The 27482-nt window shown below is 43.4% G+C and overlaps 3 protein-coding genes across 6 annotated transcripts in view; 2 read left to right on the top strand and 1 right to left on the bottom strand.

Moving 5' to 3' along the window:
* PPP3R1 (protein phosphatase 3 regulatory subunit B, alpha) overlaps positions 1-7062 on the top strand; it is a 40998-nt gene extending 33936 nt beyond the window's left edge. For all 4 annotated transcript variants that reach the window (XM_037392909.1, XM_037392911.1, XM_037392908.1 and 1 more), the window contains 3 exons: positions 1442-1501; positions 2500-2684; positions 4884-7062. In XM_037392909.1, coding sequence (XP_037248806.1) covers positions 1442-1501; positions 2500-2684; positions 4884-4931 — 293 coding nt within the window. In that variant the 3' untranslated portion in view covers positions 4932-7062. The remainder of the gene's footprint in view (positions 1-1441; positions 1502-2499; positions 2685-4883) is intronic.
* A 1139-nt stretch (positions 7063-8201) lies between these two features.
* Positions 8202-13773, bottom strand: PNO1 (partner of NOB1 homolog). The gene is made up of 7 exons (XM_037392907.1): positions 13545-13773; positions 13163-13312; positions 11121-11204; positions 10396-10456; positions 9723-9840; positions 9126-9196; positions 8202-8633 (listed from the first exon to the last, which is right to left on the bottom strand). Exons 1-7 carry the CDS (start codon positions 13722-13724, stop codon positions 8566-8568), a joined length of 732 nt encoding a protein of 243 aa, XP_037248804.1. The 5' UTR covers positions 13725-13773; the 3' UTR covers positions 8202-8565.
* Positions 13774-13813: 40 nt separating this feature from the next.
* Positions 13814-22043, top strand: WDR92 (WD repeat domain 92). The gene is made up of 8 exons (XM_037392906.1): positions 13814-14068; positions 14987-15087; positions 16111-16241; positions 16723-16824; positions 18208-18323; positions 18678-18812; positions 20282-20379; positions 21137-22043. Exons 1-8 carry the CDS (start codon positions 13877-13879, stop codon positions 21342-21344), a joined length of 1083 nt encoding a protein of 360 aa, XP_037248803.1. The 5' UTR covers positions 13814-13876; the 3' UTR covers positions 21345-22043.
* The last annotated feature ends 5439 nt before the right edge of the window (positions 22044-27482 follow it).

Below are 27482 nucleotides of genomic sequence, written 5' to 3'. Positions count from 1 at the left end.
AAAAAAAAAAAAAGCACCTTAAATTTCTATAGGGAGAACTACAGTGTAACTGGAATGTTGCATTTTTGAGACTTTTTCTAGGTATCGGCAGTAATAGTTGTATGTAATTGCTTAAAATCCCCTTGTGAAAAAAATACTGATGAAAGATGACGGTATAGTGTGTATGACATTGAGCTGTTTAATGTAATTAACAAGAGCTGTTCCTCTTGGGTGGGAAGAGGAAGTTGTCAGAATCAGTTTTCCATGGTAAAGTGATGCTGTCGCAGTAAGCGGCAATGAATTCTGTTGTTGTCTGGCCGCGTTTGGTTTTGATTCAGTTACTTTCTTTATATCTGTCTCAGAGGGAAGCTCAAAGGAAAGATCTGTAACCTGAAAGAGGGTAGATCAGTGCAAGAGATCTTTAACGATGGGGGTGGCGACATGCTGGAGGAGGCTGCCCACAGCACTTGTGGTACCCCCGCCCCCCCCCCCCCCCCCCCGGCAGCACCCAGGGCCAAGCTGGATGGGGCTGGCAGCAGGTGTCCCTCCAGGGCAGGGGGTGGACTTGTAGGATCTTTAAGGTCCTTTCCAGCCCAAACTCTTCTGTGAGCCCATTGAAAAGGAAAAATACTGGTCTGAGGAAAATGGCATTCTTGTGTTGAAAGACCTAGATGGTTTTTTAGATAGATCTTTAAGCATAATGTGGTGGGTTGTTTTTTGTTTTTTTTTTCAAGTTAATAGTCAAGCAATTTATTGATAAATCGTATAGGAATTGTTGACTTAATTTTACAAAACATACTGACACTGTAGTAGGCCTTGCAGCCTAATGCTATATTTCCATACCTCTGTGTTATTTCTATACTGCAGTTTAGTTCGTGGTTTTGCACTATTGTTGTTTTTACCACCCAGAACTCTTAAGAAATCTAGTTACAGGATCTCATCCAGACACATCGCATCCCAGGGTTTTAGTGTTTTGACAATGCAGGACTTTGCTCCTGGGATAATGACTTCATTGTTAACAGTGTAAACATATATATATTTTTTTTTTACCCTATTTCTTACAGGAAAATATTTTTTTAGGTATTTATTGTAGAGCAGTTTTCAGTTTAAATGTAACTTTGCTTTGAGAAACGCATCTCCAGGAGCTGTACAATTAAAATCCCCACTGGCGCAGCTTTAGTAGATTAGTATCAGAAGCTTGTGGAAGTCTAGCAACAAAATTACCTAAATACTGGTGTGAACAGGTCTGTTAGGGGAGTGCAGTATTGGGTTTGGAGTACTTTCTGCTAACGAACATTAAAGTATCAAAGTGTGTGGACACTTAAGTGTCTCAAGGCAGGCAAGATTTCAAAGTTTTTAGGGTAATTTTAAAAAAAAAAATTCTAAAAATTTTTTAATGTTGATTTCCTTGGTTTCTTAAAATATAAGCTTTTTTGTAAATGTTTTTTCTTACTTTCTTCAGAATTCATAGAAGGAGTTTCCCAGTTCAGTGTCAAAGGAGATAAGGAACAGAAGTTGAGGTGTAAGTATTTTGATTTTCCTTAACAAAGATTTTTTTGATCCTCAAAAATACACTTTTGTTAGTTAACGTTGAGAAATCAACAGAAGTGGGAAATCACAAGGGGAGATTGTAAGCATTTTGCACGTGTTGTCATTTGTGTGAAGAATTTGCCACTGCTTTTCTCTGCCAGGAAAGTTTGAAGAGGTTGCCTTCTAAATATCTCCAGTTGCTTCCAATTTAAATTTAAAAAAATAATAAAATTAAGAATAGTTAATTCACAGAACTGTGTAGCAATGTGCTTTGCTTTATAGGAGCATAAGAATAATACAGAAGTTCTTGCTACTACAGCAGAACAGCACTAAATTCTTGTTTGAGGCCTGCATCTCAGGAACACAACGTGACCTAAGCTTCTTGAGTGGGGAAGGGATCCGGTTTAGTCATGGATGTGTAGCTTTTGATAACTAAGGCTAAAATGTTTCAAAATAAATGGCAGGTTGTTTGTGGCAAAGTAACCAGGTGGGATTTTATTCATCTGTTCCCTGGAAGGCTGTAATTTTTTCTGCTTGCAGATGAGCTGCTGCCTGGGTGCTTTACTTGTGGTAGTGATTTTCCAGTTCATTGTTTATAGAATTCATTTACTGTTGGTGCTAAAACAATTTCAATTGAGATTATTCAAGAATTTTTTTCTTTAAAAATCGATAGAAACATTAGAAACAATACAATGAATGGTGCCGTGTGTTTTTCAGAATGAAACTGCGAGGCTGTTTGAAATCTCACTTAAAATACAGTGCTTTTCTCAGTTGTGTAGGATTCTGTCACCAGTTACTGTTAATGCAACACACGTGAATGTATCTTGCTCTTTTCCGACCATAGTCGTTACGGAAGGCTTTAAGAAATATATATTTAATATATATTTATTTTAATGTTATTAGATGTAATATAATGATATGTAATAATGTAATAATATATTATTTAATTTATATATTAATATATATTTTTAATATTTTTTACTTTTGCAGTTGCTTTTCGCATTTATGATATGGACAAAGATGGTTACATCTCAAATGGAGAGCTCTTCCAGGTGCTGAAGATGATGGTTGGGAACAATCTCAAAGACACTCAGTTACAGCAAATTGTAGATAAAACCATAATTAACGCAGATAAGGATGGTGATGGAAGAATATCCTTTGAAGAATTCTGTGCTGTAAGTAACCTCTAAAGACAACTTTGATAATTCGGAATTAAAAAAAAAAAAGAGGAAAAATGGTGAACAGTATAAAGGATAAGATTATAGAAGCAGACTTGTTTCTTGGTGTGACAGCTTTATTACAGAGGGCGGTTTTGTTGTACGGCTTCCAGTAGAGGGCTGTGTCTGATGGTGTATGAGCACGTCATGGGTCAGTTCCATCAGGGTGCAGACTTTCCTCCTGGATCTAGTGTGCCTGAGGAAGATTGCTTTGTTCAGAGCACAGTGACTTTTACAAAGTAATTTGTGTCATTTTATGACACACTAAACGCAAGACCATTCCCAGTTACTTTTGCGTGTAGACAAAAATGCTGTCCTGACACACGGACGTATTTTGGATTCCAGCCTCTGTGCCAGTAGAAAAGGGCAGCTCTGAAGATGAGTTGCAAGTGACTGGCTTGTCATAGGAGGCCGGTTTTCCTCATTTTCAACAGTTATGTTTGATTAAAAAAGAAACAGCACTTCCAGTTGTTTTAAATGTCTCTAGCTGCTTAACAGAATACACTGAGTGAAAAAAAAACCCAAACACCAAACCACAAAAGCATGGTGGGCAGGCAGGTACAGTCTGCCAAGGGGGGTGAAAAAACCCCAGTGTATGTTGTAGCAGCTCTTTCCAAAAGTGTCACTGTTGGGGTGGTGGGTGGAAGGTGTGTCCTGCAGAGGTTAACGTTGGGTTAATCCCCTGTCTCTAAACCAGGTGTCTGGCCTGCCCCAGATCACCCTTTAGAAAGGTTTATCTTTGCAGAGTGTGGAGATTATCCCCATCTGCAGAACGTGGGGATTTTACGAGGCCGGGGTAGCGGGATTTGTGTCAGTTACCAGGCGAGTAACCCCTCGAGTGCTGCCCTTGAAAAAAGGACAAATGGGCACATTGTAAAAACTTCTGGGTTGAGTGTTTAGTGCTTGAGACTTGAAATGGTTGATTTTCATCTAGTTGACAGAGTTTTCAATTCCTACTGTCTTAAAAAAAAGTAAATGACACATTGAAATGCCAACATTTGGAAATGCAATGATGAGTATTTACACGTGAATTGTAAATGCTGTATTAATGAGCATACAGCTGGCTAGCAGAGTTTGAGTTGACAGGCAGTCAAGCATTGTTGTTTCCTACTCTTTGAATTTACAACTTCAAATGTGATGTGTTCATGATCAATGTGAGTTCTAAAAAAACCAAAACACCCAACAAACAAACAAAAAAAAACCAAAAGGGAGGGAGGGAAGTAATCTGCCCTCCCCCAAACTATTAAAGCAAAAAGGTTCTATTGGCTGCGTATGTTTTGGTAGAGTTTAGTTATTTTCATGGCATCATGTGACACAGTGTGGTCATCTGCAAAGAATTACCTCGATTGGCGAGATACCCGTTCCTTTCTCGGATGGCAGGAAGGCAACAGGCCCAGTACATCACATACAGTGTTGCCATTTCTTTTGTCCTTGGGCTTCTGCCCAGGGTTCCTGTCTTGTACTATGTTGGTTTTCCTCTTCCTTTCTCTTAGTTTCTTCAATTTTTGTTGACTCTGACAAGACACCTTTCATTCCTGCAGTCTCTTATCCTCTTGTTCTTGTGTTTCACCTTTGAATTTTGTGCCATCCATCTACACAAACACTTTTTAGTCTGTGGCATTCAGCTATACCTTTTGGCCTTTGAATATTATTTCTGCATTACAAAAAGTGCCTCTGACATCGCACCTTCCCTTTTTGCTGTGCATGAATTGCTCGCCATTGAACACTGGTAATTCTTTTTTTTTTTTGAGTGTGTGCGGTTTTGTGAGAAATCCTGCCGCCTTTCCTGAGGCCCTTTGCATCTCAAAGGCACACAGTTTTACTGGGTGTTTTAGAAGTCAAGTCAGCACTTCACGTAATGTGCAGGAACGTAGTACAAGGCCCGAATGTGAGGGGGGGGGAGGAAAGCCAAAATGGTGTCATTTGTACTGTTTTTCAGACCCTTGAGTGTGTAAATTGTACTAACGTAATTATTTTGGTTTGTGTGCATTCATTGGTGTATATATCACAGTAGTTGTGAAATGTAAATGAGTTTGGAGGGGCCAGGGAAGCGTGGCAGTTACAGTGGACCTGAACGTGCGTTCAGAATACAGTGTGTTCTGTGCATCTCGCTAACTGGCAACTCTCTCGTTGTTTGAACGCTTGTTTTTCTCCCAGGTCGTAGGAGGCCTAGATATCCACAAAAAGATGGTCGTAGACGTGTGACTCTGTAGGGCACCACCCAACACTTTTGCTTTCTTCTCCATCTCTGAAGATCTGCTCAAGACGTCCAGCAATGCTCTCTGTGTATTTCAATGGAAGTATTTTTCTCTGTGAAGCCACATTTTCCAACATGAGCCTCATGAAGCCAACTAAGTGTTATTGAACTTTTATTCTCTCAATAACTCAGTGTAGCACTTTAAAGTCTGAAGGACAGCAAAGATGGAAAGAGCATATCAGTGTGGTGGAGAAAGGGAAGGGGTTGGCTTTTTAATTTATTTTTCTTCATCTTTTATAACAAGGAAATATCTATCTATATATATGTGTGTGTGTATTTATATATAGATATATATGTAGCTTTCTATATGTAGTAGCTAGGTGGGCTTTAATTTAATATACTTGATTCAGAAACAAATCTAGAGTACAAAGTGCCAAGCAGAATATTAACAGTTCAATATATGGATATACATCCTTACTTTTATTTCACACAGTTTTATATATATATAGTAGAAGAATGTAAAATTTTAACTGGGTGTTAGGTCAGCTCTTCCTTTTCCTGTGACTGTTGAGATGTTTCTATATATTGACTGGCTGACAAAGCATTGCTTCTTATTAATTCACCTTAATTACATTTTTTTTTTGTAACACAGGAGACTAAGTTTATTTATACCTGTTAATATATTACCAGGGACTGTGTCTCTTTGCTAAATAACTTAGGACAATTCTACGTAATATGATAATATAGTTTAATGCTACTGCCAAGAACGAGCCCTCATGCGCATATAGCAACTGCAGAACGCTTTGGCCGCTAGATTTTGTCACCTAGGAACAGGGAGCAGTGACAGCTGTCCCGAAATTAAGGCAAATCTGCTGTTCCGGATTCGGTTTAGATACAGCTGCTCAAGGTGTTAGATGCATTCATCATTTCCTCTTGTGCTTAGCTTAATGAAATTAGGATCGACATAACTGTGCAGGAATTCCCATCTACTTATTTTATACAGTACTTAATTATAAAACGTTCTTGCCATTTAAATTCTGTTGTTTCAAACATGATGGTTTCCCCTCTGCATTTAAAGAATACTACAGGTAGCATAAATAACTGGTAATATTTTATATATATATGTATATAGGATTCATATGGGGGAAAATCTTGTTAACCTATGCCATAGAGGAGGAAAACTTCACACTATCTAAATTTATACCTCTTGGGGTTCTCCAGTCCTTTGCCTGGAGAATTTTTTTCTTTTCTAGATTTGTCCATATCATAATTTGTAATGGATGGTAACTTGATATATTTGTGTGATATAAAAGTAGCGAGCCATGTTTTACAACTTTATATCATCCCTTCCCTTTTCTGCAGTGGTACTATTGGCTGGAAGAAAAACATTTGCTAGATTTTTTTTAGGACAGTACATCTTTCCTGTATAGTGGTTTTTCTATTAAAAAAAAATTGTTTTATAATCAGCAGTGGGAAGTGCAGGTTGTCTGAACCTACTTCAGTCGAGCACCTGTCTGCCATAGCTGTTCCTTCAACTGAGTGCTGCACATCATGGGCTCTGTCTGTGAGAGAGAAATCCAGGTGCTTGGTGTCCTTGCATGACATGGAGTTTTGCATGTAGATCAATTTGAAATGTTCCTCTTGTTTACATAATTTGCATAATTTAAAAGATAATGTTGCCAAACTTTGGTAAATGTTAATGTTCAAAACAAAAATCTCCACTACATGTAACTTTTCTTCCTCTGGATCAGTACGTGGCTTATAATCCCAGCCAGTGGTTGTATCTGTTCCAGTGTCAACTGCCATGTGCTCTGCTTCAAGGGGGAACTAGTCTTTTGTGAATTTTTTTGTACATAAGTATTTGTTACAAACATTTTAGCGAACGCTTTCGATTTCTCTTACTTGCTTGTGCATATCTTGGCTGGCATTATAGAAATTAGTGCTAATGTTATTTCCTTAGGGGGACTGGAAGGGGAGGGATGAGGTGTTTTGGTTTTTTTTTTTTTTTTTTTTAGTTTGTGTGGGGAAAAATGATTTGTTGAATGTTTAGTTTTTCCTCTGCATGCTACATCATATGTTGTGGGAACTATACGAACCTTCATACTATATGAATACAAAATAAAATATTCGAACCTTGGCCGGGGTGCTTCAGTACTTGCCTAGACCCTTCCTGTGTTCAACTTAGAGCAGCTTTGCGCCCTGCTCTGAAGAAAAGATGACTTGCTGCTCAGTCTTTTGTCCCTTCTTTGAATATGAAGATTTACTGAAAAACTGTAGAGGGTGCAGACAATCCAGAACACTTCCAAGTTTGTTTCAATGTTTTGAGACCACTTTGGTGTGTGGTTCTGTTAAAGGCACATCTGGATCTCCTTGCTAAACATCCCCAATTGGATAAAATACCTTGTTTTAAATCCTACATTCAGGATGATGGTCGAAGTGGCAGGCAGTTAAACACCCACCCCCCCCCCCCCGCTAACATTAGTGCAGGTAGAGAATGACAGGCAGCTGCTTTCTTGGGGAAGGGTCTGAGACCTGCTGGGGCAAGCGGCCCTCCCTGCGGCAGGTGCGGCCTTTGCAGGAGCCCTTTGCTGTTGCTCCTTGTGGTGTGGTTGTTCGGCCCTTCTGTGTGCTGCCCTCTCTGCTGCTCGTGGCTGGTGTCACCTGCCTTGGGATAGAGATCGGGTCACCCTTGTGTGTCCTCGCCTCGCTCTCCCCTGTTACATTTCACACTAATTGAGGTAAGTGACACAAGCAGCCAGCAAACAGAAAAGATGCCAACCAGGTAGGTGCGCCTTCACCTTGAGCCACTTCGAATGGACGTGCTCTTCCCCACTGTAGCTCAGGCTGCCAAGAGCTGTATGTTGGGGTCACTCAGCCAGTCTTAAATTTTGGTGATTGAAGCCTTGAATTTATTTGGCTATAATAATAATGCCATACTATAGAGTGCTGCGCTGGAATTGCAGACGGCGAGCAAAAACCACAAGTTTGCTAGTGGTTTTGATAATCTCATTTCAGTTTTTGTTTTCCTTCACAAACCAAATTATTTTGTGACTCGGCACTGGGTTTGGCTGGCAGGGTCAGGAGGAAAGGGCCCACATTTATGTCGGAGGGAGACTGTGACTGGTGTCACACATGTAGCATTTGAAGCAGACACAACACTCTACCGCTGTGCTCTGGTACTCTGGCAAGTTCTTAACCTGGTGCCTCTTAGCTCCATGAGGCTGCCCTGAGAGATAACTTTTGATAATAAAATGAAAAAAAAAAAAACCCCATTCATATGCTATTTACTTCTGTTGTTTTACCGTTTTCATGTGATATGCTGTTCCATCAGCAGCAGAGACCAGCTGGGCAGCCTGCTGCTGAACATCAGAAGATCCCTGATGAAGCACACTTTTGAGGTTAAGTTTAAGTCAAATGAGGTGCCTGTACTTCTGAGAGAGACACAACAGATTTAAAATAACATTTAATGACTACACAGGAACATGAAGTGTGTTCCAATCAGACAGCACTTCTGAAGAGAGTCAGACTGCAGGAGTAGTCGTGGTTTTCTTCTGGGCATCCAAATCAAAGAGAAGACAGTGCTGCTGGCGCTTGGGCCTGGAGCACACAGGAAGCACCGCCAGCCCCAGCCCTCAGTGGTGCTCAGAACCTTTCTGCTGCTCTGCTGGCCACTGCCCTGATATTGCCATAAACTTTTGATGGAGGGCTTCCTGCAGAAGAAAGCACAAATGCAGTCAGCAAACAAGGTAACGTGTGTCAAACAGGTGTTCTGCACTTGTGTCTGTGTTAAAGTGGAGAAATAAGCCCAGGGGTGAGAAGGATGGCCAAGATCAGCCACCTTCTCTGTTACTGCAAGTGCAGAGCTGAACTGCAGTGGATGGGGGTTGCCTCCTTCAGCTTTCTAGACAGTGCATTCACAACAGCCTCTTGGGGAATGCTGCAGCTAAATCAAAAGGCAGAAAGTGCTTTCTGCACCACAGAGAGGCGTTTGGAGCCAGAAACCAAGCTCTGGGCTCCCTGCTGCTTCTTCCCCAAACCCTTCTCTTTATATAAATATATATGGGCAATGAAGCCAACTCCCAGAAAGCTTCCTGCTCCAAAAGCAGGTGTGGACGCACCAGGGGAGAAGGTAAGACCCACAGAAAGCAATCTCAAACTGCCAAGATCTGTTTCTATGTAATAGAGAAGATAACAGGACTTACCTAAAATTAGATTGCAAATTGCTGTTCGAGCCATTCTGATGTTCTGAAAAGATCCCAAAATATGAATTTTCCTGTAAAAAGCAAAGTAGCATCAGTTAGGCTTTTCCCCACTATCTGATTACATAATTGATGAGTTGGATGTTGAGAGGAATGTGGAATTTCAGACCAGTGTACTAGTTCCTTTTCTGTACTTGTAAATAAATCCCCCCACACCTCAAAACAAGAAAACTTACAACATAAAATCTGTGCTCTCCTACATCCTTTTTAAAATAGATGTTAACTTTTTGTGAATTTAAGAGTGTAGCAGCTTTATGGAGGAAAACATTGCAGGGCTGGTGGGTTCAACACCGATTATTGCTAAGGAATTCTTCGCTGTGGGGAATTACTCAGTTCTAGGTGGGCTGGTGACATTGGCAGCATTCTCATAACAAAGGGTCAAATAAGTACGCAAATAGCAGTCATTAAAAACACCACTTCAATTTGTTTTACTGCTGCTCTCCAACGGTTTTGAAAAACCCTCAAGTTGTCTTTCTTCCTGGAAGAGGATACGGATCAGTTATGGGATGGTGCTCTGCCTGGAAGAAAGTCAGTACTTACGCGTCAGCAAGAACAATTCGTGTCCTGGTTACGTTTTCTATCGTGAACTTTGTTTTTCCGCCTTTTCCTGCTATTCTCCCTATTGCTCTTGACAGATGATCTCCCTTCAAGGGTTTGACTAAAATGAGAAAAATGCTCAGTGTAACAACATGGAGTGTATTTTTGTAATGCTCCCCTTGTTCAAGTTACCAGACACAACCCATTTGAAGTAATACAAAAGCAACTTTCCAATGGTGAATACAGAAGTGAAAACAGCATCCAGTGCTGCCAGCCGTGAGGTCTTTAGTATCAGAGAGCAATTCTCATACAGGGCTCCCCTTCGTTACTGAGCAGTTAAGACTGAGGAAAGAAACAGAGCCCAAGTACACGCAACACCAGTAGAAATGAAATAGAGCAGATTTAGGTGCTGCTCTGAGGGGTGCCAGTGATACATGAAAAATCACTTTGAGTGATGTAATTTTAAGGATGAGGGTTGGGGGTGGTTTGTTGGGACATGTTAGAAAAATGACCACCCATTCAAGCCACCTCTACCTAGACAGTAATTCTGTGTAACGGCACAAAGGTTTTCCTGATCCCTGAAGGTAAGTGACATGCATAGCAGGGGGGAAACAAGAAAAAAAAACCTGCAGAGGGTATGCACAACTACTTCAATACTGCAGCAGAAACTACTCACCATCTGTAACTTCAAATGATTCTAGAAAAAGATCATCTAATCTGATGAGAGCAAGAGCATCCTGAAATATTAACAGATTTGTTACTAGCATGAGTGTTACAGTACCACAAGAGTTGAAAGCTCACATTTTATTTATACATGTAAACAGGGGACATGAGTAGTAGTTCACCACTTAACAGATCAAACAGGGCAGGCTAGACTGACTTTTTCAACAGCAACATAAATTTTTATTTCTGTGTAGAGAACCCTACATGTGCTTAGCCACCACCACCTTCACCCACCCCCAGCAGTACCAGTGAAGGCCGTAGGAGACTGCCTGCAGCAGTGCGCAGCCCCCGTAGCACTGCAGAAACGGGGCTGGTTTTCTCAAAGTAAAGCTTTGAGTTTGGGAAAGACTGAAGGGTCACTGGCTGGGCCTAACGCAAAATGAGCAGTCTGCACAGCTGCAGAGCATCTCAGAGCCCTTTACTGCTTCATGCTTGCCTCTCACATACAGTATTTCCTCTGTTTCGTCATTTTAATGACGTGCTGTTTGAAGGTTACTTTTTTTATCCTGCATTAGCCTAAGAAACTAGAATTGCATGCAGTCACAATTTCAAACAAATCTATTTCTAGAAGACCACCGAAACATTTTTATTCCTTTCTTACTGTAATTTCCAGAGAGGCCAAAGATGACATGCAAGTAAATTCAATTTACGTCATGGTCCAGCCACTGGGAGACTTACCTCTACTTGAAACCCAAGTATAAATGCTTTTACAAAATCAGCTGCTTTCGTTAGAGCACTGAGATCCTTTGTCTCTTGGCAAGTCTGCAAGGCAAGAAGTTATATTTGCAAATTAACTCTCTGCAGGCAGGATGAGGACTTGAAAAATCTAAGAGATAACAGTCTAACCATAAAAAAAGCCACATTCAGGTCATGCTCCTACACCGTCTTTTACTGAAAGTCTCAAGTAACACACTTTGTGCCTTTTTATAACATTGAACCTCAAGAACAAGAATGCATCAACTACCACAGCCTGTGCCTGGAGGGGAGGGAAAAAGAGATGCTCCTGAAAAAACCCCACCACTGACTGAGGAGAACCCTTTTTATGGAAAAAACCACCCCCAAACCAACACAAACTAACCTGCAACACAGAACAGCTGGAAAAAGAGAAGGATGATGGCAGGAGGCAGCTTAAGGAGAGAAAGTTAATCTATTGACAATATCCTAAAGGTGTTTTAGCAGGTGAACAGAAGCCTGGACAGGCTTAATAAAACATACGGGATTAGAAAGATTAACAAGGTACTTGGAACCAGGAACAAACTGACCCGACAAAGGAGCAAGTATTGCAGTGTTTAAGTTTTATATATGGTTTTTCCCCACCCTACCAGCAGAGGCCACAGGATTTGCCGTTTGGCACATTTTTTTCAGTTCATGTTCTAAAACCAAGCATTCCTCTGCTACCAGTGGAAAAGCTTGCGCACATCTGCATTTACAAAGCCTAACGGGGGCAGCTTGGAAAAGAGCAGTTTTTGAAGCTGTAAGAAAAGAAAAGCAAAGCAGGAAACTCTAATTAAGGAAGATACATTAATGTCTGGAATACATAAAAAGTATTCTGAAATGCCATATATGGCTTCTATGCCACATCAAAGAAATGACAGAAACTCATTCCAAAGTTTTCAATCATTTTACGTTCATGATAGATACAGACAAAATGAAATCTGCTTGATCAGGAACACAACCACCTCACTTTCCAACCAGACATCATTTTGTATCAAAAAGCGGTGTAAAATCCCAGCTTTTTCACCTGCACAGTTATTCAGTGGAATTGCAAGAGTTCCTGCTCTTCCTCACCTTTTCTTCCAAGTTATTTCTAAAGTGTAAGTAAGGGATAGTTCTGTCACCTTTCCTTTAGTTGCTACCATTGAACTGGCAGTAAGGTTCAAAGTTAGGACGCAAAATTCCTGTTGGTGTCTATATTTTCACTACTATGTTAGAAGATCTCATAACGCCAACGTTGCTAACACAGTAAGTTGTATGTCAAAAGCACAGTGTGAGCTTTGGATGTACATTTACAAACAGCTGGGCTCAATATTCCTAAGAAGGAATAAGGCTAAAGAACGAGCACCTACAAGATGTACAATTATGTATCGGTATCTGTACCATAAGCTATTGCAGCGCAATCCATTGAAGAAAAATCAAAAGCTATTAAATTACAGGCCCTTCTGCCACAAACAAGACATTTTTAGCTTCGGTGGCCCCCTCGAAAGATGCTGTTAATTCAAAACTGTCAGTATTTAGGAGCATACCTAAGTGTTTAGTAGCCTTAAATATCTGGAGAACATTGCATTCCAAAACTCTTAACACGTAGCCTAAGATCCTTAATCCTCGAGTATGTCATTTTCTCCTGAGGAGGCAGGAGTGATGTCCCCCCACCAGCTTGTGCTGGCCCCTCCTGGAAGAGATCAACACTTCTGAGCTTTTCCTGCATCAGCTACTGGCTTCTAAGCCGTAACTGGCAGATTCTGATCCCCAGTGAGGGTTCTCTGGTCAGGTGCAACTACACAGTTCCCATTTTCCGAGGCGTTATCTGGGACTTCCAAGGCTCCTCCAGCACTGAGATCTGTATGAGCCTGGAATTCTGGCCTGCTGTAGATGTTTTTTTGTTAATCATCTCATTTATTTCCTCTAATGTCCCAGAACTAGACCAAGAATAACTCTGAAGCACCCAGGTGAGGGGGGGGCACCCCTCGGGGCCAGCCAGGGGGGGCAGGAGCCGTCCTTACCTTGATTTCAACGTTCCTCGTTTTCAAATTAAACCTGATTTGCAGCTGCAGATGCTCCACGATGGGCGTGAATATCTTCATCCAGTTCTCCTTCAGCGGCGTGTACCTGTTGGCCGGCACGGGCACCTTCCGCAGCTCGCCCTTCCCAACCTGGTGGGGGGAGCGGGCGCTGAAGCGCAGGAAGGGCCAGGAAGGCGCTGGGGGCGCCTCAGCCTCCCCCCTCCCCACGTATCCCCTCAGCCTCCTCCCCCCCCCCCCCCCCGCGTACCCCCTCAGCCTCCCCCCCCCACGTACCGCCCCAGCCTCCTCCCCCACCACGTTCCCCCTCAGCCTCCCCCATCCCCCGCGTACCCCCTCAGCCTGCCCCCCGCTCCCCGCGTACCCCCAGCGCCTCGGCGGCCACCGGCGGGAAGGCCGGCCTCTTGCTGGGCCGCGGTTCCGCCGTGTCCATAGCCGTGTCCGCGGCGGCCCCCCCGGCCGCCCGCCGCTTCCGCCGGCCGCGCCTGGACACGACGCTGGTGAAGCCGCCCTCGGCCGGGGCCGCCGCCGCCTCAGCCTCCATGGCGGGCGGCCCGCGCTCCCGCCGCGCCACGCGCCGCCTCAGCGCCCGCCGGAAAGGGCCCGCGCGCCGCCCCGCCCCCGCCGCCCTGCTTCCGCCGGTGCCCGCGGCCCTGCCGGCTGCGCGGGGGGCGGGCGGGGGGTGCCGGCCCGGGGATGGCGGCGGCGGCGGGCCCGGAGCGGCCGCAGGTGGTGGCGCACGTTCAGCAGGCGCTGAGCTACACCCTGTTCGACTGCAAGTGGGTGCCGCGCAGCGCGCGGGTGCTGTGCCTGGGCAGCGCCGCCCGCGGCACCGGGCTGCTGCAGCTGTACGAGCTGCGGGGCGGCCGCCTGGCGCTGCTGCAGGAGGTGAGCGGGGGGTGGGGGGTAGGGACCGTGAGAGGAGTCGGGGGGGGGGGGGGGATAGGGACGGCGAGGAGTCGGGGGGGTGAAACGGGTCGGGGTGGGGGCCTGTGGAGTGAGAGGAGTGTGTGGGGTGAGAGGGGCGGTGGGGGGGTAGGGGTGTGAGAGGAGTCGGGGGTGAGAGGGGGGGGGTGTGTGGGGTGAGAGGAGTGGGGGGGTTGAGGAGGGTAGTGGGGGGTGGGGTTGTGAGTGGGGGTGTGTGTGGGGTGGTGGGGTGTATGTCTGTGGGGCGAGACGGGGGGGTGTGTGGGGTGAGAGGGGGCTGCTGGGGTGCGTGGGGTGAGTGGGTGCAGGGCTGCGTGGCGGGGTGTGTGTGGCTGTGGGCTGAGACAGGGGGGTGAGTGCGGGTACGTGCAGGCTGACAGGGGGCTGGGGGGGGGAGTGAGTGGGTGCGGGGCTGCGTGGCCCTGGGGTGGTGGGGTGCCTCACCCCCCGTGCCATCCTCTCGGCAGCACGAGGCCCCCAGCCCCACTCGGGACGGGCCCAGGCCCTTGCGCCACGCCGGCTGGCGCTGGGGGCAATGCGCAGCAAGGTGCAGGATTGGGCCTGGCTCCCCTCCTGGCTGGCATCCCCTCTGCCCTATATATGCAAATCAGCAGAGACAGCAGCCTCTAATGACTATCATTAACAAGCTAAAGTGCAAATACGTATTTTTTTTAAGACCACTGAACTGGAGTCTCTGCTTTTCTCTGAAATAAAGGCAAAGTGTAATTTGCCTGTGATAGCATTTTGATTGTGTTTTATGCCAAAAAACCTATGTACGTATTTCACTGAAACGTGCCACCCACGGACTCTCAAGAACTGCTGCCGCACTGGTGTCGTGTTTTCCCATGTACTGACACAGAATGTATCCTTTTTTAAAAGATCGAAAAGGCTAAACCTCTAAAATGTGGAACTTTTGGTGCTACATCTCTGCAGCAAAGATACTTGGCTACAGGAGATTTTGGTGGAAACCTTAACATATGGTAAGCGCGGATACTCTCAAAGCTTTTTTATTTGATGTTGTCAGAGTCTGTCTGATGTTTCTGTACAATGGCTGCCTTCTGTGTAAGATGCTCCTGGTGCTGCATATGGTTGGGACCTAGTTGTAAGCTTCGCTGGCTACTGTGTTTGGACCATGCCCGTTTTGTAAAAGCAATGTGAATTCTGCACAGTGGTTGAATTCAAAGCTGTTTTCACTTGCATCTTCTGCGTGCAGCTACAAAAACCTGTTAAACCTCTGCGAGGCCCTCTTCTGAAAAAAGGCTTTTGAATGGATGCATGAGTGCAAGTAAGAGTTTGTGTTCAGCCTAATTTTGATGTCTAGATTAAATACATACTTTTAATCTTGAAGTTTCAAATGTTGTTTTCAGGTCCCTGAACGATTTGTATAATTAACTTGTGTAGATAAATTGATTATCAAATAAAGTTACAGGCTGAAAAAGAAGGTGTTCATTATTATTATTCTATTTCCTTTGCCAAGGAACTCTTCGTTCTGTTTTGCTGAAACATGGATTAGTCACTAGTTGAAATCTAAAATAAAATTCTGCAGGATTCTCAAAGGATGAGAACCTGTGGGAAAGAACTGTGAAACTCGTAGCTGGATGCAACTTCCATTTGAAGAGCAGTAGTCAGAGCTGGGTGGGGATCAGTGAATAAGGTTGGTTTATATACTTACTGAAAGTAAAGTTAATTGGAGTATTTTGATCTGTAGTGTGATTAATTTTGAGCCCAACATAAAACCTGTTTGTTAAGGGTTTCTCTGGTGAATCCCACAGCTGCCTTTACAAACAGGGAAGTCCAGAACTGAGCAGAAACTTTTGCACTCGTCTAAAGCAGTAGCCAAAGAAGGAACAAAGACTCATGGTTCTTAATGGTGACATCCATATTTTGTTCCCACTGTTAATCTGAGCTTATATACTTTGTGCTCAAGTTTCCTCTCATTTTTATACAGATCTTGAGTGTCAAGGAAAATGCCATATTGTCTGTTCTTTTTCTTTCTTACCTAGGAATTTAGAAGCTCCTGAAATACCAGTGTATTCTGTGAAAGGTCATAAGGAAATCATAAACAGTATAGATGGTGTAGGTGGCTTAGGAATTGGGGAAGGTGCACCAGAAATTGTGACTGGCAGTCGAGATGGTGAGTTAGTGAACTCTGAAAGTCTTTTCAGTTACGCTGAGAAAGTAGTCTGTGAGCTTTGATGGCCAGGCTCAGTCTGCCATCTGAACTAGTTACAAATCTGTTGCAACTAGTTCTTCATACACTGTCTTTTGAATCTCCCTTGGCACCAATTTTCTCTAATTCTTTTAGAGCTGCAGATAAGCAAAAGATACTGTTGTCACTGAGCATGGGACAGAAGGGATACAAAGCAGAATAAATACAAAATATCAGCTAGAGAACATATATCCTTAACAAATACTTTCGCTTTATTTCTGGTTTGATATTTTTTCCCCCTCCTTTTCCTCCCCCTATCCACTAAATGCAGTCTGGCTTTCTGGAATTGAAAGAGGTGCTCCTGTGTTTTGAATGGTCAGGCTGAAGAGCAGAGGCCTTCCCTGGGAAGATGAGCACAATGTGACAGTGCACCCAGAATCCAAAATCCATTGTGCTTCTTTCACAGGAACTGTGAAGGTATGGGACCCCAGACAGAAGGATACTCCTGTCGCTAATATGGAACCTGTACAGGGAGAGAGCAAAAGAGACTGCTGGACAGTAGCATTTGGTAATTTATCAGATTATAACCGTTCCTCTAATATGACTGTGCTTTGACAATTTACCAGAGTATTTCGGGATGTTATGGAATAGCTTATTTTGTATGGACACATAAGTAACACATTGTGGTTTTCAACGTTGCCAACTGTAGGTGTTTTTAATGTTTTTGTTTGGGTTGGTTTGGTTTTTTTCCCCAAACAAGCCAATTTTGTTATAGCTGGGGTTTGGACTCATTCTCTTACCACCTTTGGTCATCATCATCCATGATGTTGAAGGTCTTTTCCAACCTAAATGAGTCTGTGGTTCTGTGGTTTCACAGATAAGCTGTGCAAGCTTTATTTGTATGCCTAGGAACATAAAAACAGTATATCCAGCTGCGTTGTCCCAAGGACAGTAAATGTTGCAGTGCTCATGTAACCAATCACTGTTCTGTAGTTCCAACTATCAAGCGTTAAAGCGTTAATTTAAGAAAAGATCCTTGTAGCTGAGAGCTAATTAAAGACAACTGCGATGCTTGATGTGTGCTCTGCATTTTTCTTCTGGAGAGAACAAGCTGCTTGGGTTCTACACAAGCTAGTATTTCTGGATTAGCTCTGGTTTTGCCTCCAGAGTTGGGGACCAAGTTTTACAACTGCTAATAAGCGCACGGATTATAATAGCAAATTTGATAGTAAGGAGATGATATTTCCTGGCAAGAAAGTGCAACTGTAATGCTTGTCGCAATTGATAGCTTTGTTTTCTGCTTTGATGAACAGAGCAAAAAAGCGTCCTTCAATTTTTCTTTTGAGTTACTGAAGCTTGAGCCAAGGCCAGGTTTATCTTGAACTACGTGCTCTGGGCTAACTGATTTCAGACACTGATGTGCTTCCTTGATCCTGTGAGCTGAGGGGTTTTGGAGGTGGTGATGTCTAGTGATGGCCATGGTAACACCTGGGGCCTCCCTGCGGCTGTGTCTGCAGAAAAGCCTTCTTGTCCCACTCACATTTCATGCTTGAGAGGCTGGTTCACGGGCTGCTGAACCACTTTCCGCTCCGGTGCCATGGTCCTGTCTGAGGAGTGTGGTTTATAGCAGATGAAGATTTAAGAGAAGGAATGTATTTGTAGAAGTTTACAAGAACAGTGTGCAGTACTTAGTCTGTGCGGTTTAGGCAGTAGTTGGCAGAGGGGATAAGAATTTTGTTCGTATTTTTAAAAGAAACAGACTTGTCAGTTTTGAAGCTGTATTTTTCTGTACACTTTAGGTTTGAAAACCAGCCGGTTCTTTAAATCTTAATATCCCAATAGTAATATTTCTGTGGCATAAATGTAAGTTGAAATTTCAGGCTTAGGAGGTCTGAAATGTACAGATGAGAGAGGGTTTCTCTGTTTTGATTAACTCTTTCTCTGTGCCCAGGCAATGCTTACAATCAAGAGGAACGTGTTGTATGTGCTGGATATGACAATGGGGACATTAAATTGTTTGACTTAAAAACAATGTCACTACGATGGGAGACCAACATTAAGAATGGGGTAAGGAAACCATAAAAGTATTTTTCATTCCAGCTCCTATGCAGGATGGAAAAATTAAAAGGACTGTTCGTCTGAAACTTACTGAGAAGACAGTTCTGCTGAGATTGTACCAAGGAATCTTTTTCTTTAGGTTCAGCAAATTGAACCTCTTAAATTCCTGGTCTGGATAGCATGGGGTGTTCTTCAGTTGATTTATGCTTTCAGATTATTTTTTTATTTCCAAATAGGTGATATCATTGTAAAAATAACCAATGATTAATATATATTTACAAATCACAAAACTCCCTTTTTTTTTCTCTTTAGCAGTTGGCTGAATTTCAAGCCTGAATGTTGTTGTTTGTTTAATATTTCCAGGTTTGCAGTGTGGAGTTTGACAGAAAAGATATAAATATGAACAAGCTAGTGGCCACATCGCTTGAGGGAAAATTTCATGTTTTCGATATGAGAACTCAGCATCCAACCAAAGGTTTTGCTTCTGTTTCAGAGAAGGTATGGGGAAACAGAATTTCTTAATAAGAGACGAACCTTTTGAATATAGGCTGTCAAAGTTCTACTGGTCTAAAGCGCTGTCTTTGATAGGTGATTAGATACCCAGGGTACTGGGACGCTAACTGGTGTGGCCACAGGTGCACGCAGTGGAAGGGCTCCTGTGCGTCCAGCTGCCAGCGCTCACCCAGGTTTCCTCCCTTTTATAACCTGATATTTGGGCTTCTCCGGCCTTCGGGTTCTGTTGCAGTTGCACCTCTGTGCACTCAGCTGTGCCCCTGGTCTGGGAGTCATGTTATGGAAGGCCATATTAAATTGTGATGAGCATGCAGATTCAAATCTTAAATATATCCCCAAACAAAGTGAGCCCTCTGCAAACGCTTTTCATCCTGCAGTCATCACACCTCTTGAAAAATAGAAATAATTACTCTTCTTCAGAACCAAACTTTTTTGACTGGGATATTAAGAGTGAGTGAAAGGATATATAGGAGAGACTTAGTGGCCTGGAGGCTGTTAAATATAGAGAACTTTTATAACCTTGTTTTCTTCCATCTGTGACCACTGTGTTGGTTAGTTTAAGGTCTTTATAAAACAGTATTTTTTAAATTTTTTGTTTTTAAGTGAACAAAATCTGATGCTAATTAGAGAAAAGTTAACTTTTGTGGTGAAGTTGTCCAGGACTTGCCTAAACTAGAAAAAGCTGAGTATCAACTTAATATCTTTATAAATTAACATGTTCCAGATCACCATTCAAAGCAGATAAGATGTTGGAAGTACTTTGATTAGAGAACGCAAAAAGTATTTACTGAATTATTGTTTGTAATAATCAAAATGTGAAAATGGAATTTCTTACCTTTACTGCGTTTAAGCTTTTCGTTTTGAACATTTACAGACAAAGATGCATTAAGCCAGAGTACCTGTGTTGAGGTTTTTCCCTAAGAGGTTTCTTTTGCTGTCTAGCCTTGCTGTGCTCTGGCTGAGATGTAAATCTGAATTGTAGATTGCTTGTTGTTTTTGCACAGTGTTTGTAATATATTCCCTTCCAGTCATGATTTTGAGAGATGTCAGTGAAGTGAACCCTGTGACCGGGTCATGTGAGAGCCTGGGAATCCCGTAGTTCTTGAGCAGTTCCAAAAGCCATGCTTATGCAGCCGCGAGCAGTTTGCTCGTGTGGCCGGTCCCAAAGAAGCTGAGGTCCTAGCGAGTGGTAGCCTTGGTAGGGCTGCTGCCTTATCCCTCTGGAAGAACGGGGCGGGTTGCAGGCCTGACTTGGCTCCTCCTGTGTGGGAACTGGCTGCTCCTATGCCAGCAGGTTGCAAGGCTGGAGGAAGGAAAGGTACCTCAGAACGAATGTTCCAGTACCCATCATGGGAAGGCCAGGTTCTCTTCTTTTAAGATTCTGCATGCTTTCCTGTAAAGCTCATCCGTAACCGACTTTTATGTAATGCTGATTATTTTATTTTTTTTATTAGGCACAAAAATCTACCATATGGCAGGTTCGACACCTACCACAGAACAGAGATATATTCATGACAAGTGGAGGAGCTGGGAGCCTTCATCTCTGGAAATAGTAAGTGATGGTTCTCCAGCCTGCAACAGGAAGAGTAAGAAAACCATTTAATGTTTTAAGAAAGAATCTTCCTGAAAATGATGAGTGGGGTCCTGCTTCCAGCTTCAGAACATCTAGTTAAAATTACTGCTTACGAATGCAGTAGGAAAGGGTGATTTCAGTGTCAGTACTTGATCTGGAATCTTGAATTAATCACTAAAAGAACATAACAGCAGCACAGGTGAATTTTGCCCTTGTCAGTTTTCTTAACATAACCAAGAGCTAATTTTATCCTTGGTTAACAAGGTGATAAATGGAAGAAAGTGGATTTCTTAAAACTCTCATATAGTAACAGTGATGTCTGAAAAGAGTACTGAAAGCCTGAACTTTTAATGGTTCTAATGTTTACATCTTCTTCTGTTAGATGGCAAAATAATTTAATCATCCTGAACGCAGTGAAGTAGGTGCGTTAATTTTCAATGGGATAGCTGAGATGAAATTTTCTTGCCTGTGGTAAAAGCCAAACAGTTGAAACATGAGGGGCTATAGAAGAGAGGGGTAGGATTCAAAACTTCCTGCCTTGTTTTTTCTTTCATGAAATATTTACTAAGTATACAGTGTGAATATAGCTGGATGCGATCATTCGTTATTTTTAAGACATTTGTTTGCCTTATCTGTAGCACAGAGGAAACCCTTCTTTTGAAAATAAAGAGGATAGTGGTGTGTTTGTATCGGTAAATTCTAAGTGCGTGTTTTTGTGTACTTCTCTTATTGCCAGTGAGTACCCAGCTCAGCGCTCGAAGAAGGATTCTGAAGGAGCCGAGATGGGGGTCGCAGGTTCTGTCAGTCTCCTGCAGAACGTGACTCTGTCAACGCAGCCGATTTCTAGCCTAGACTGGAGCCCTGACAAAAAGGGACTGTGTGTTTGTGGTGCCTTTGACCAAACTGTGAGGGTGCTGATAGTTACGAAGCTTAACAAAGTTTAACAGGAAAACTAGAAATTCTGATGGAGAAAGCAGTATAGTTTGCAGTCTCTAAATATGGGAGGGAGAGCCCTCCTGATTTTAATTTAATTTCTCCCGTTCTAAAACTGGATTAAAGAAATAGAAACCAGATCTGTCTGTTGAAAGTTGAGAGACGTGCAGTTCGAGTTGTTTCAGTGATTGTGCCGCAATGGCTTGAAGTTGCCTGGGCACAGAAGTCTTACCTTCTAGAAATGTGAATTTACATTTAAAATAAAATGTGCCTTTGTGTTAGCACAACCTGTAATTTCAAAAATCACTTTAAATCGTGTTCAGTTTAAACACATTGCAAATCTGTTCACACTTGTTAAATGGCTCGACTTTTTTTATATATAGTATTGTCCATATGCATTCATGCAATGGAAGCTACTATATGCTCCCTCACAGAAACCCTGTGTTATTGGATACATTAATTAGAATGTGTGTTAAAGTGACTTAGGATTCTTTAATACATTACAGAAACTATAATGAATGCTGAAATATTCAGATTTAATGAAGTAAGCTTTTTTTAAAAGATCATATTAAAATTAAACTATTGAGAAAAATGCAGTGTTTTATTATTTTAGTTTGGTTTTGTAACAAGTTTTTATGTTCTGGTTTTGTATCTGTCTGCAACTTGGTATTCTACAAATAAAATTGTGTGGAGTGTTGTCTTAATAAGAACAAAACCTCTTATTCAAACATCTGGAGATTTAGAGAAGGAATGTACTTGTGTAAGTTTACAGGAACAGCGTCAGTACTTGGGTAAAACTTCACTAGTTTTGCAGCAAAAGTCACTAAAACTTACCTCCATCCTGAAAAACTTTATAAGGTAGCCAGCTTGCTGTCTCTTTTTAGTGGATTTGGTATTTCTTCAAAACCTGATGTGACAGGGTAGCTTTGTTACTGTAGTTTCACCTGAACTTCTCATTGTAATTCCTTTTATCTCCAGTGTGTTTCTTTTCGGATTTCACCAGCGTGTGCTGCTGGCAGTTCTTTTTAGAAGGCACATCCAGTGACTGTCCCCTATTTATGGATGTGTGGTTGGGGCTTTCATAATTTCAGTAAATGATGATTTTATTTGGCACTTCTTTGCCTGCTGTTGGCTTTCAGCTGACTCGTACGTGTTTATGCAAGTTTCAGTTTTTAACTATTGGTGAAACCAGATTGTCATAGGAAAATGTCGACTTTCTCCAGGTTAACAACGGGAAAGCCCCTGTGTGGCCGTTTTTGCAAAGAAGCTCTGATTTCTCAGACTTCGGGATGAGGAATGGGTAGCTGACAAATTCAGGCGAGTCACCTGTGGCACACCAAGCCTGACCTCCCAGGGACGGCTCCCGAAGGTGGAGGCTGGGCTGCCGGGAGAGACCTGCTGGGGCCTTATGTCTGTCCTGGGCCTGCCACCAGCTGCCATCCGAGCAAGGTGCAGCTGGAAACGGCCACGTACGGAGGGTAAGGCAGGGAAGGTGGCAAATGGGGGAAGCAGCGCGGAAGCCAGAGAGCAGAGGGGGAAACTGGCTTGAAGGGAGAGTTGAGGAGATGTGGTGGAAGGGCAGCACTAGGGCTGGGGTGAGGTATGGCACAGATGCAGACCTGGCACTGTGTGACGTCCTCGGCTCTGCAACCTTCCCCAAAGCTGTCTCTTCAGTTTGCTGGGGCTGCTGAGCGCTCTGCTGCAGCGAGTCACATGCTAGAGGCTGAGGCAGGACTAAAAGGTCTGAATGTGCTGATGGATCCAAACTGGACCTGGCTATACTGCTGTGCTACTGCTGTGTTACAGTTATTTATAATACAAAAATTACAGCTTCCCAAAATCTAGAAACATTACCCCTCCAAACAGAAAAATGTTACTGGGATAGTGTTAGTAAAATGACACTGGGATAGCAAAATTGCAAACTTAAAAGGGAAATGGGTTGCAAATTTGCCTGTGTATTGTGTATTGTCCAGCAGCTCTGTTCTGGAGAGCACGAGGTGACAAGCTTTAGACTGAGAGACTTTGGACTTTTTCTCTCATCTAAGATTCCAGCTAAATACAATTATTTACATACATAAATACAATAAAAAATGAAATAAAATTGTCCTTACTAACTCCTGGGTTTCTTAATTGATTAAACCAGGTGAGGAAAGAGAGCAGCAGGCACCTGTGGGTAGAAAAGGCTCACAAACTATTAAACCTTAAATACTGCAGAACGGAGAAATCATTAATGCTTGTGTAGTAGAAGAGGGCCAGCAGGAAAATTGCAACAGACCGTAAACCTGATGCACCTGTGGAGGTGTATGCTGTTAGTAGGCTGCTGCTGCTGCTGGGCTCTAGCCTGCCTTCAGACGCAGACTCTTGTGCCTCAGGACTAGCAAGGGCCAGCGGGGATGAAAGCCCATTGATCAGACCGGGAGGTATCTGAAACAGCAACAAAAGCTTAGCTGCCAGGAGAGCAGCCCTGAGGTTTGACCGGCGGGAGCCCACCCCCCTGTGAAGGAGGCATTGTGCTCAGTGGCTTGGTGTGGGGAGGGTGCCCCGGCTGTGGCCAGAACCATGGGGATGCTCTGGTGAGGTAAGTTCCCAGTGCTGTGGGCCAGCACCGAAGCTGCTAAGGCTGACCTCAGAATTTCAAGACCCCTGAGCAAGGGCTAATGAGGTCTGTCCATCTGTCAAAAACGTGCCTCGCTAACCTCTGGTGCAGGTATATGTGCAGGTTTCACTTTGGCTTGGCAAGCAAATGGCAGGTTGTGTAGCACGCTAGATGTACGTAGGTCCGCAAGTGTTCTTTCAAGGGATGTAGGCTAAATATTTGGTGGAAGACCAAGATTTATGAGATCCAGCTGTCTTCCTTATGACTTGATGTTTTGCCTTCAAGTGTAATATTTAGTATATGATTTTTTTTTTTTTGACACAAGTAATTCCATCTGTTTGTGTGCATAGTGTAATGCTGAGAGCATATTCTGAAATTATTTTAAATGTTGTCCCTCTTAGGGTGCATCCCAGCAGGAGGGAATAGGGAGAACTACTGCTCTGCAATCTTGGCTGCAGCTTGCTTTGAGAAGCTGGGGGTGTGGGAGTTCAAAGAACCAATTCAAATGCTTTGAGTCTAAAATGCACTGCTCAAAGATGGCCTCCATTAGCTTTGTGCTGTAAATAAAATATACTCTCTGAAAGGCGTGCTAGGCAGCAGAAATTTGTGAAAATACGGTTTCTCTCTTTAATAGTAACTGAGTCAAGCACAGAGAAAGCTCTCAGTATAGGTTCCTGTGAGGGAAAACAAAGAACTCTTGAGTGCAGGCCTGGGCTTTTGGTGATATTTTTATTATGTACTTAGCCTAGAGCAAAAAATGTCCTTTCCTTATACAAACAACTCCAGGGAGCACTCCTAGCGAGCCTACACGATGGTGATACAAATTAGAGCAAGAACTAATAAACAATGCTTCTTAAAGCTCCATGGGCCTCAAAAAGATTGAACGTATGTTGCCTCTGGGTACTTAATTTTGGGATTAATTTTATTTGTTGATTTGCAAAGGAAGGAATGCATTTCCCTCATGAGTGGCTGGTTTCATGAAAATACGTGATGGCTGGCATGGCAAGAGTTTTCAAAAAGCTGAGAGCTGGAAGGAGGCACAGATGAAGGGTAGTGCCGTCTTTGTTCAGGAAAGGTAGTATCTGTAAGTATCTGTAGTATCTGAAAGTAGCTGTATCTCTGTGCCTGGAAAATGAAAGATGGTTAACTGGCTGGAGAGAAGGGCTGTTGCTAGTGCCTGTACTATGCTGTATCTCCTCAGAGGATTGGGTTTCTGCTTCTCCCAAGCCAAACAAGAAACTTAAGCAGACCAAAAGCTGCTTGTGGCAGCCTAGCCTGCTCTATTTATAGTCCTTCCACCTCTTGCTGAAGACTGGCACCTTGCCTCTGCAGCCTGGAGGCTGAAGAGCTTAAGTGTGTTCTAAATAAAATCATAATGCATCAGAGATTAAACGCACAGGGCCAAATCCTCTCTGGTGCAGCACGGAGGAGCACTCTGGAAAACCCCTGCCTAGCCCAGGGCGAGGGAATGGAATGTACTACCGAGTTGGATGGCTCTGCTGTGAGTGACCACATTTAACAAGTATATCTGCTTGGCAGCTATCGCTTGTTTCCTGTGCAAACTATCCCTGTATGCTCATCGAAGAGAATAATCTGTTTATGGGCATGACTGCAGCCAGAGCATAGGTACGTGTCACACAATTTTGCTGGGGGTTTTTCAGTTTTTTTTGGCAGGTTTTATTTTGTTTTTACCAGGTGCTGCCCAAATCCCTTCACATTAACATAGTTACTTCGGCCTTCACCATTGGTACAGGTCCTCGGAGATTACAGCCTTCCAAGGTTTCTGTGCAGGTAGTCTGTATTTGGCTGACAGTATATAGTTTTCATCACCAAAAAAATAATAATCATTAAAAAAAATTACAGCTTTGCCATGACTTGGATTGAATTTTAAGCGAAGTAGGGCAAGTTATGGCTGTATGGGAAGCTACAACACAGTGCACTGTCAAGGTGGGTGAAACATCACCTATTGTCTCTGATTTTAGCAAAGTTCAGCTGTGATATAGAAGGTATTCAAAACCAGAATCGGCAACAAAAGAGCCATGACAGAAGAAAGGAATGAGAAGAAAGTTAAGTAGCATGCCAGCATTTGAGAATTTACCCAATCAAGTTAGAAGGGCTCATGTGTGAATGGTATTAGTTTATAATTGCTTATTGCTTGTGCCATCCAAGATAGCAACTGTAACTCTGAAGGGCAGAGTTAAAGCAGGGAATAAATGGCAAACCTGTGCACTGCACAACATACACTAACATCCGGAAGTGCATGTGCCCTTACCTCTTCACAACCACTGATGGTGTTAGGGACATCACGAAACTGGTGCACAGAAGACGGGGAATTGTGTGGAAAAAAGACACCTGTCCTCCGGTAGTAACTTCAGACACAGCAGATAGAGCTTGGCAATACTGTTCAGTTAATCTTCTCTAAATTATTGCCGTCAAATATATTCAATAGCAAATAGGGATTGTTTGGCTAAGCCGACTGATTTATAAGTGAGAAGCTATTAATTTGTGCTCTGCATATTCATCACTGTAATAAACTTGTCTGAAGTTGGTATTGACAAACTGCCAGAAAAGATGTTGATTTACTACTCTTCCCTGCCCGCCCCCCCCCCCCCCCCCCCCCATTATTAAGCCTGCATTTTCTTTCTCCTGATGCCGTTACTGCTGTATTTTCAGTAGTACATGCTCTGAACGCAACAACTGCTCACTCCTCAAAGAATGTCTGGATCACAGTCTGTATGTCTACAGCGTATTTAAAGCCTTTGTGCAGGCAAGATATTTTGCAGTAGCAAACACAAGGCCCAGCACTTTGGGCAAGGGGAACGGTTGGGCAGGAGCTGGGTGTGCAGTGTAAAGCGTGGCTGTGGGGCTGCCCGGGGCAGGGCAGGTTCAGCCCAGAGGAAAGACCAGGTGGGATTTCTGTGGAACCGGGCAAGAGCTGTTTGGTGACTCGGTGATGTGGCCAGTTCTAGCCTTGGCTGCAAAAGGTTTTCATTCCTTGCTGGCTTTTTTGGGAGGACCTGCTTTTCACCCGCATGGCCTCCCTTGCAGCTGCACAGTGTAGTCCACAGAAGACACTGGAAGGGGGTCCGTGTTGCTTGATGGTTGCAAGAGTATCTAGGGTCTCAAGGGCAGTGAGTAGCTGCCCCATGCTCTGGTCTTCCTCCTCCTCAGCCACCAAAAAGGTAATTGCCACTCTGCAGCAAAGGGGATTGCAGCAGAATATCTCCTCCCATAATACTCTCCAGTGTTACACTTTTAACTAGTTGATCTGGGCCAACTAATAATTGTCCCAGTAATTTGCTGGTGTGATTCAGGACTGTAGTGTGAACAGGAGCTGCTCCTGATAGGCAGCCTGTGTGTGGTGGCCCTGCTTTGGAGACCAGCTCAATTTAACAGTATGGTCACAAACTGTCTCTGAGCCTGAGAACAAGCCTGTCACTGTTTAGCTTAATAGTACAGCCCCAAGCTCTGGGACAGATGTGTCTGCTCCAGTTTTCTCTACTTCCAAGAGATCTCCTTCCCTTCTGCCTGTCCTCCCCTACCTCCACAATGT

This window comes from Falco rusticolus, chromosome 6, assembly GCF_015220075.1.
Source record: "Falco rusticolus isolate bFalRus1 chromosome 6, bFalRus1.pri, whole genome shotgun sequence".
NCBI classification, from domain to species: domain Eukaryota; kingdom Metazoa; phylum Chordata; class Aves; order Falconiformes; family Falconidae; genus Falco; species Falco rusticolus.
This window is presented reverse-complemented; position numbering and strand designations above follow the sequence as displayed.

Coding starts and splice junctions, on each gene's coding strand:
- WDR92 (XM_037392906.1), top strand. CDS start 13,877: ATGGCGGCGGCGGCGGGCCCGGAGCGGCCGCAGGTGGTGGCGCACGTT. Junction 18,324..18,677: donor AGACCAACATTAAGAATGGG/GTAAGGAAACCA, acceptor TAATATTTCCAG/GTTTGCAGTGTGGAGTTTGA. Junction 18,813..20,281: donor TTGCTTCTGTTTCAGAGAAG/GTATGGGGAAAC, acceptor TTTTTTTATTAG/GCACAAAAATCTACCATATG.
- PNO1 (XM_037392907.1), bottom strand. CDS start 13,724: ATGGAGGCTGAGGCGGCGGCGGCCCCGGCCGAGGGCGGCTTCACCAGC. Junction 11,205..13,162: donor CGAGGAACGTTGAAATCAAG/GTAAGGACGGCT, acceptor CTTGCCTTGCAG/ACTTGCCAAGAGACAAAGGA. Junction 10,457..11,120: donor TACTTGGGTTTCAAGTAGAG/GTAAGTCTCCCA, acceptor TTAATATTTCAG/GATGCTCTTGCTCTCATCAG.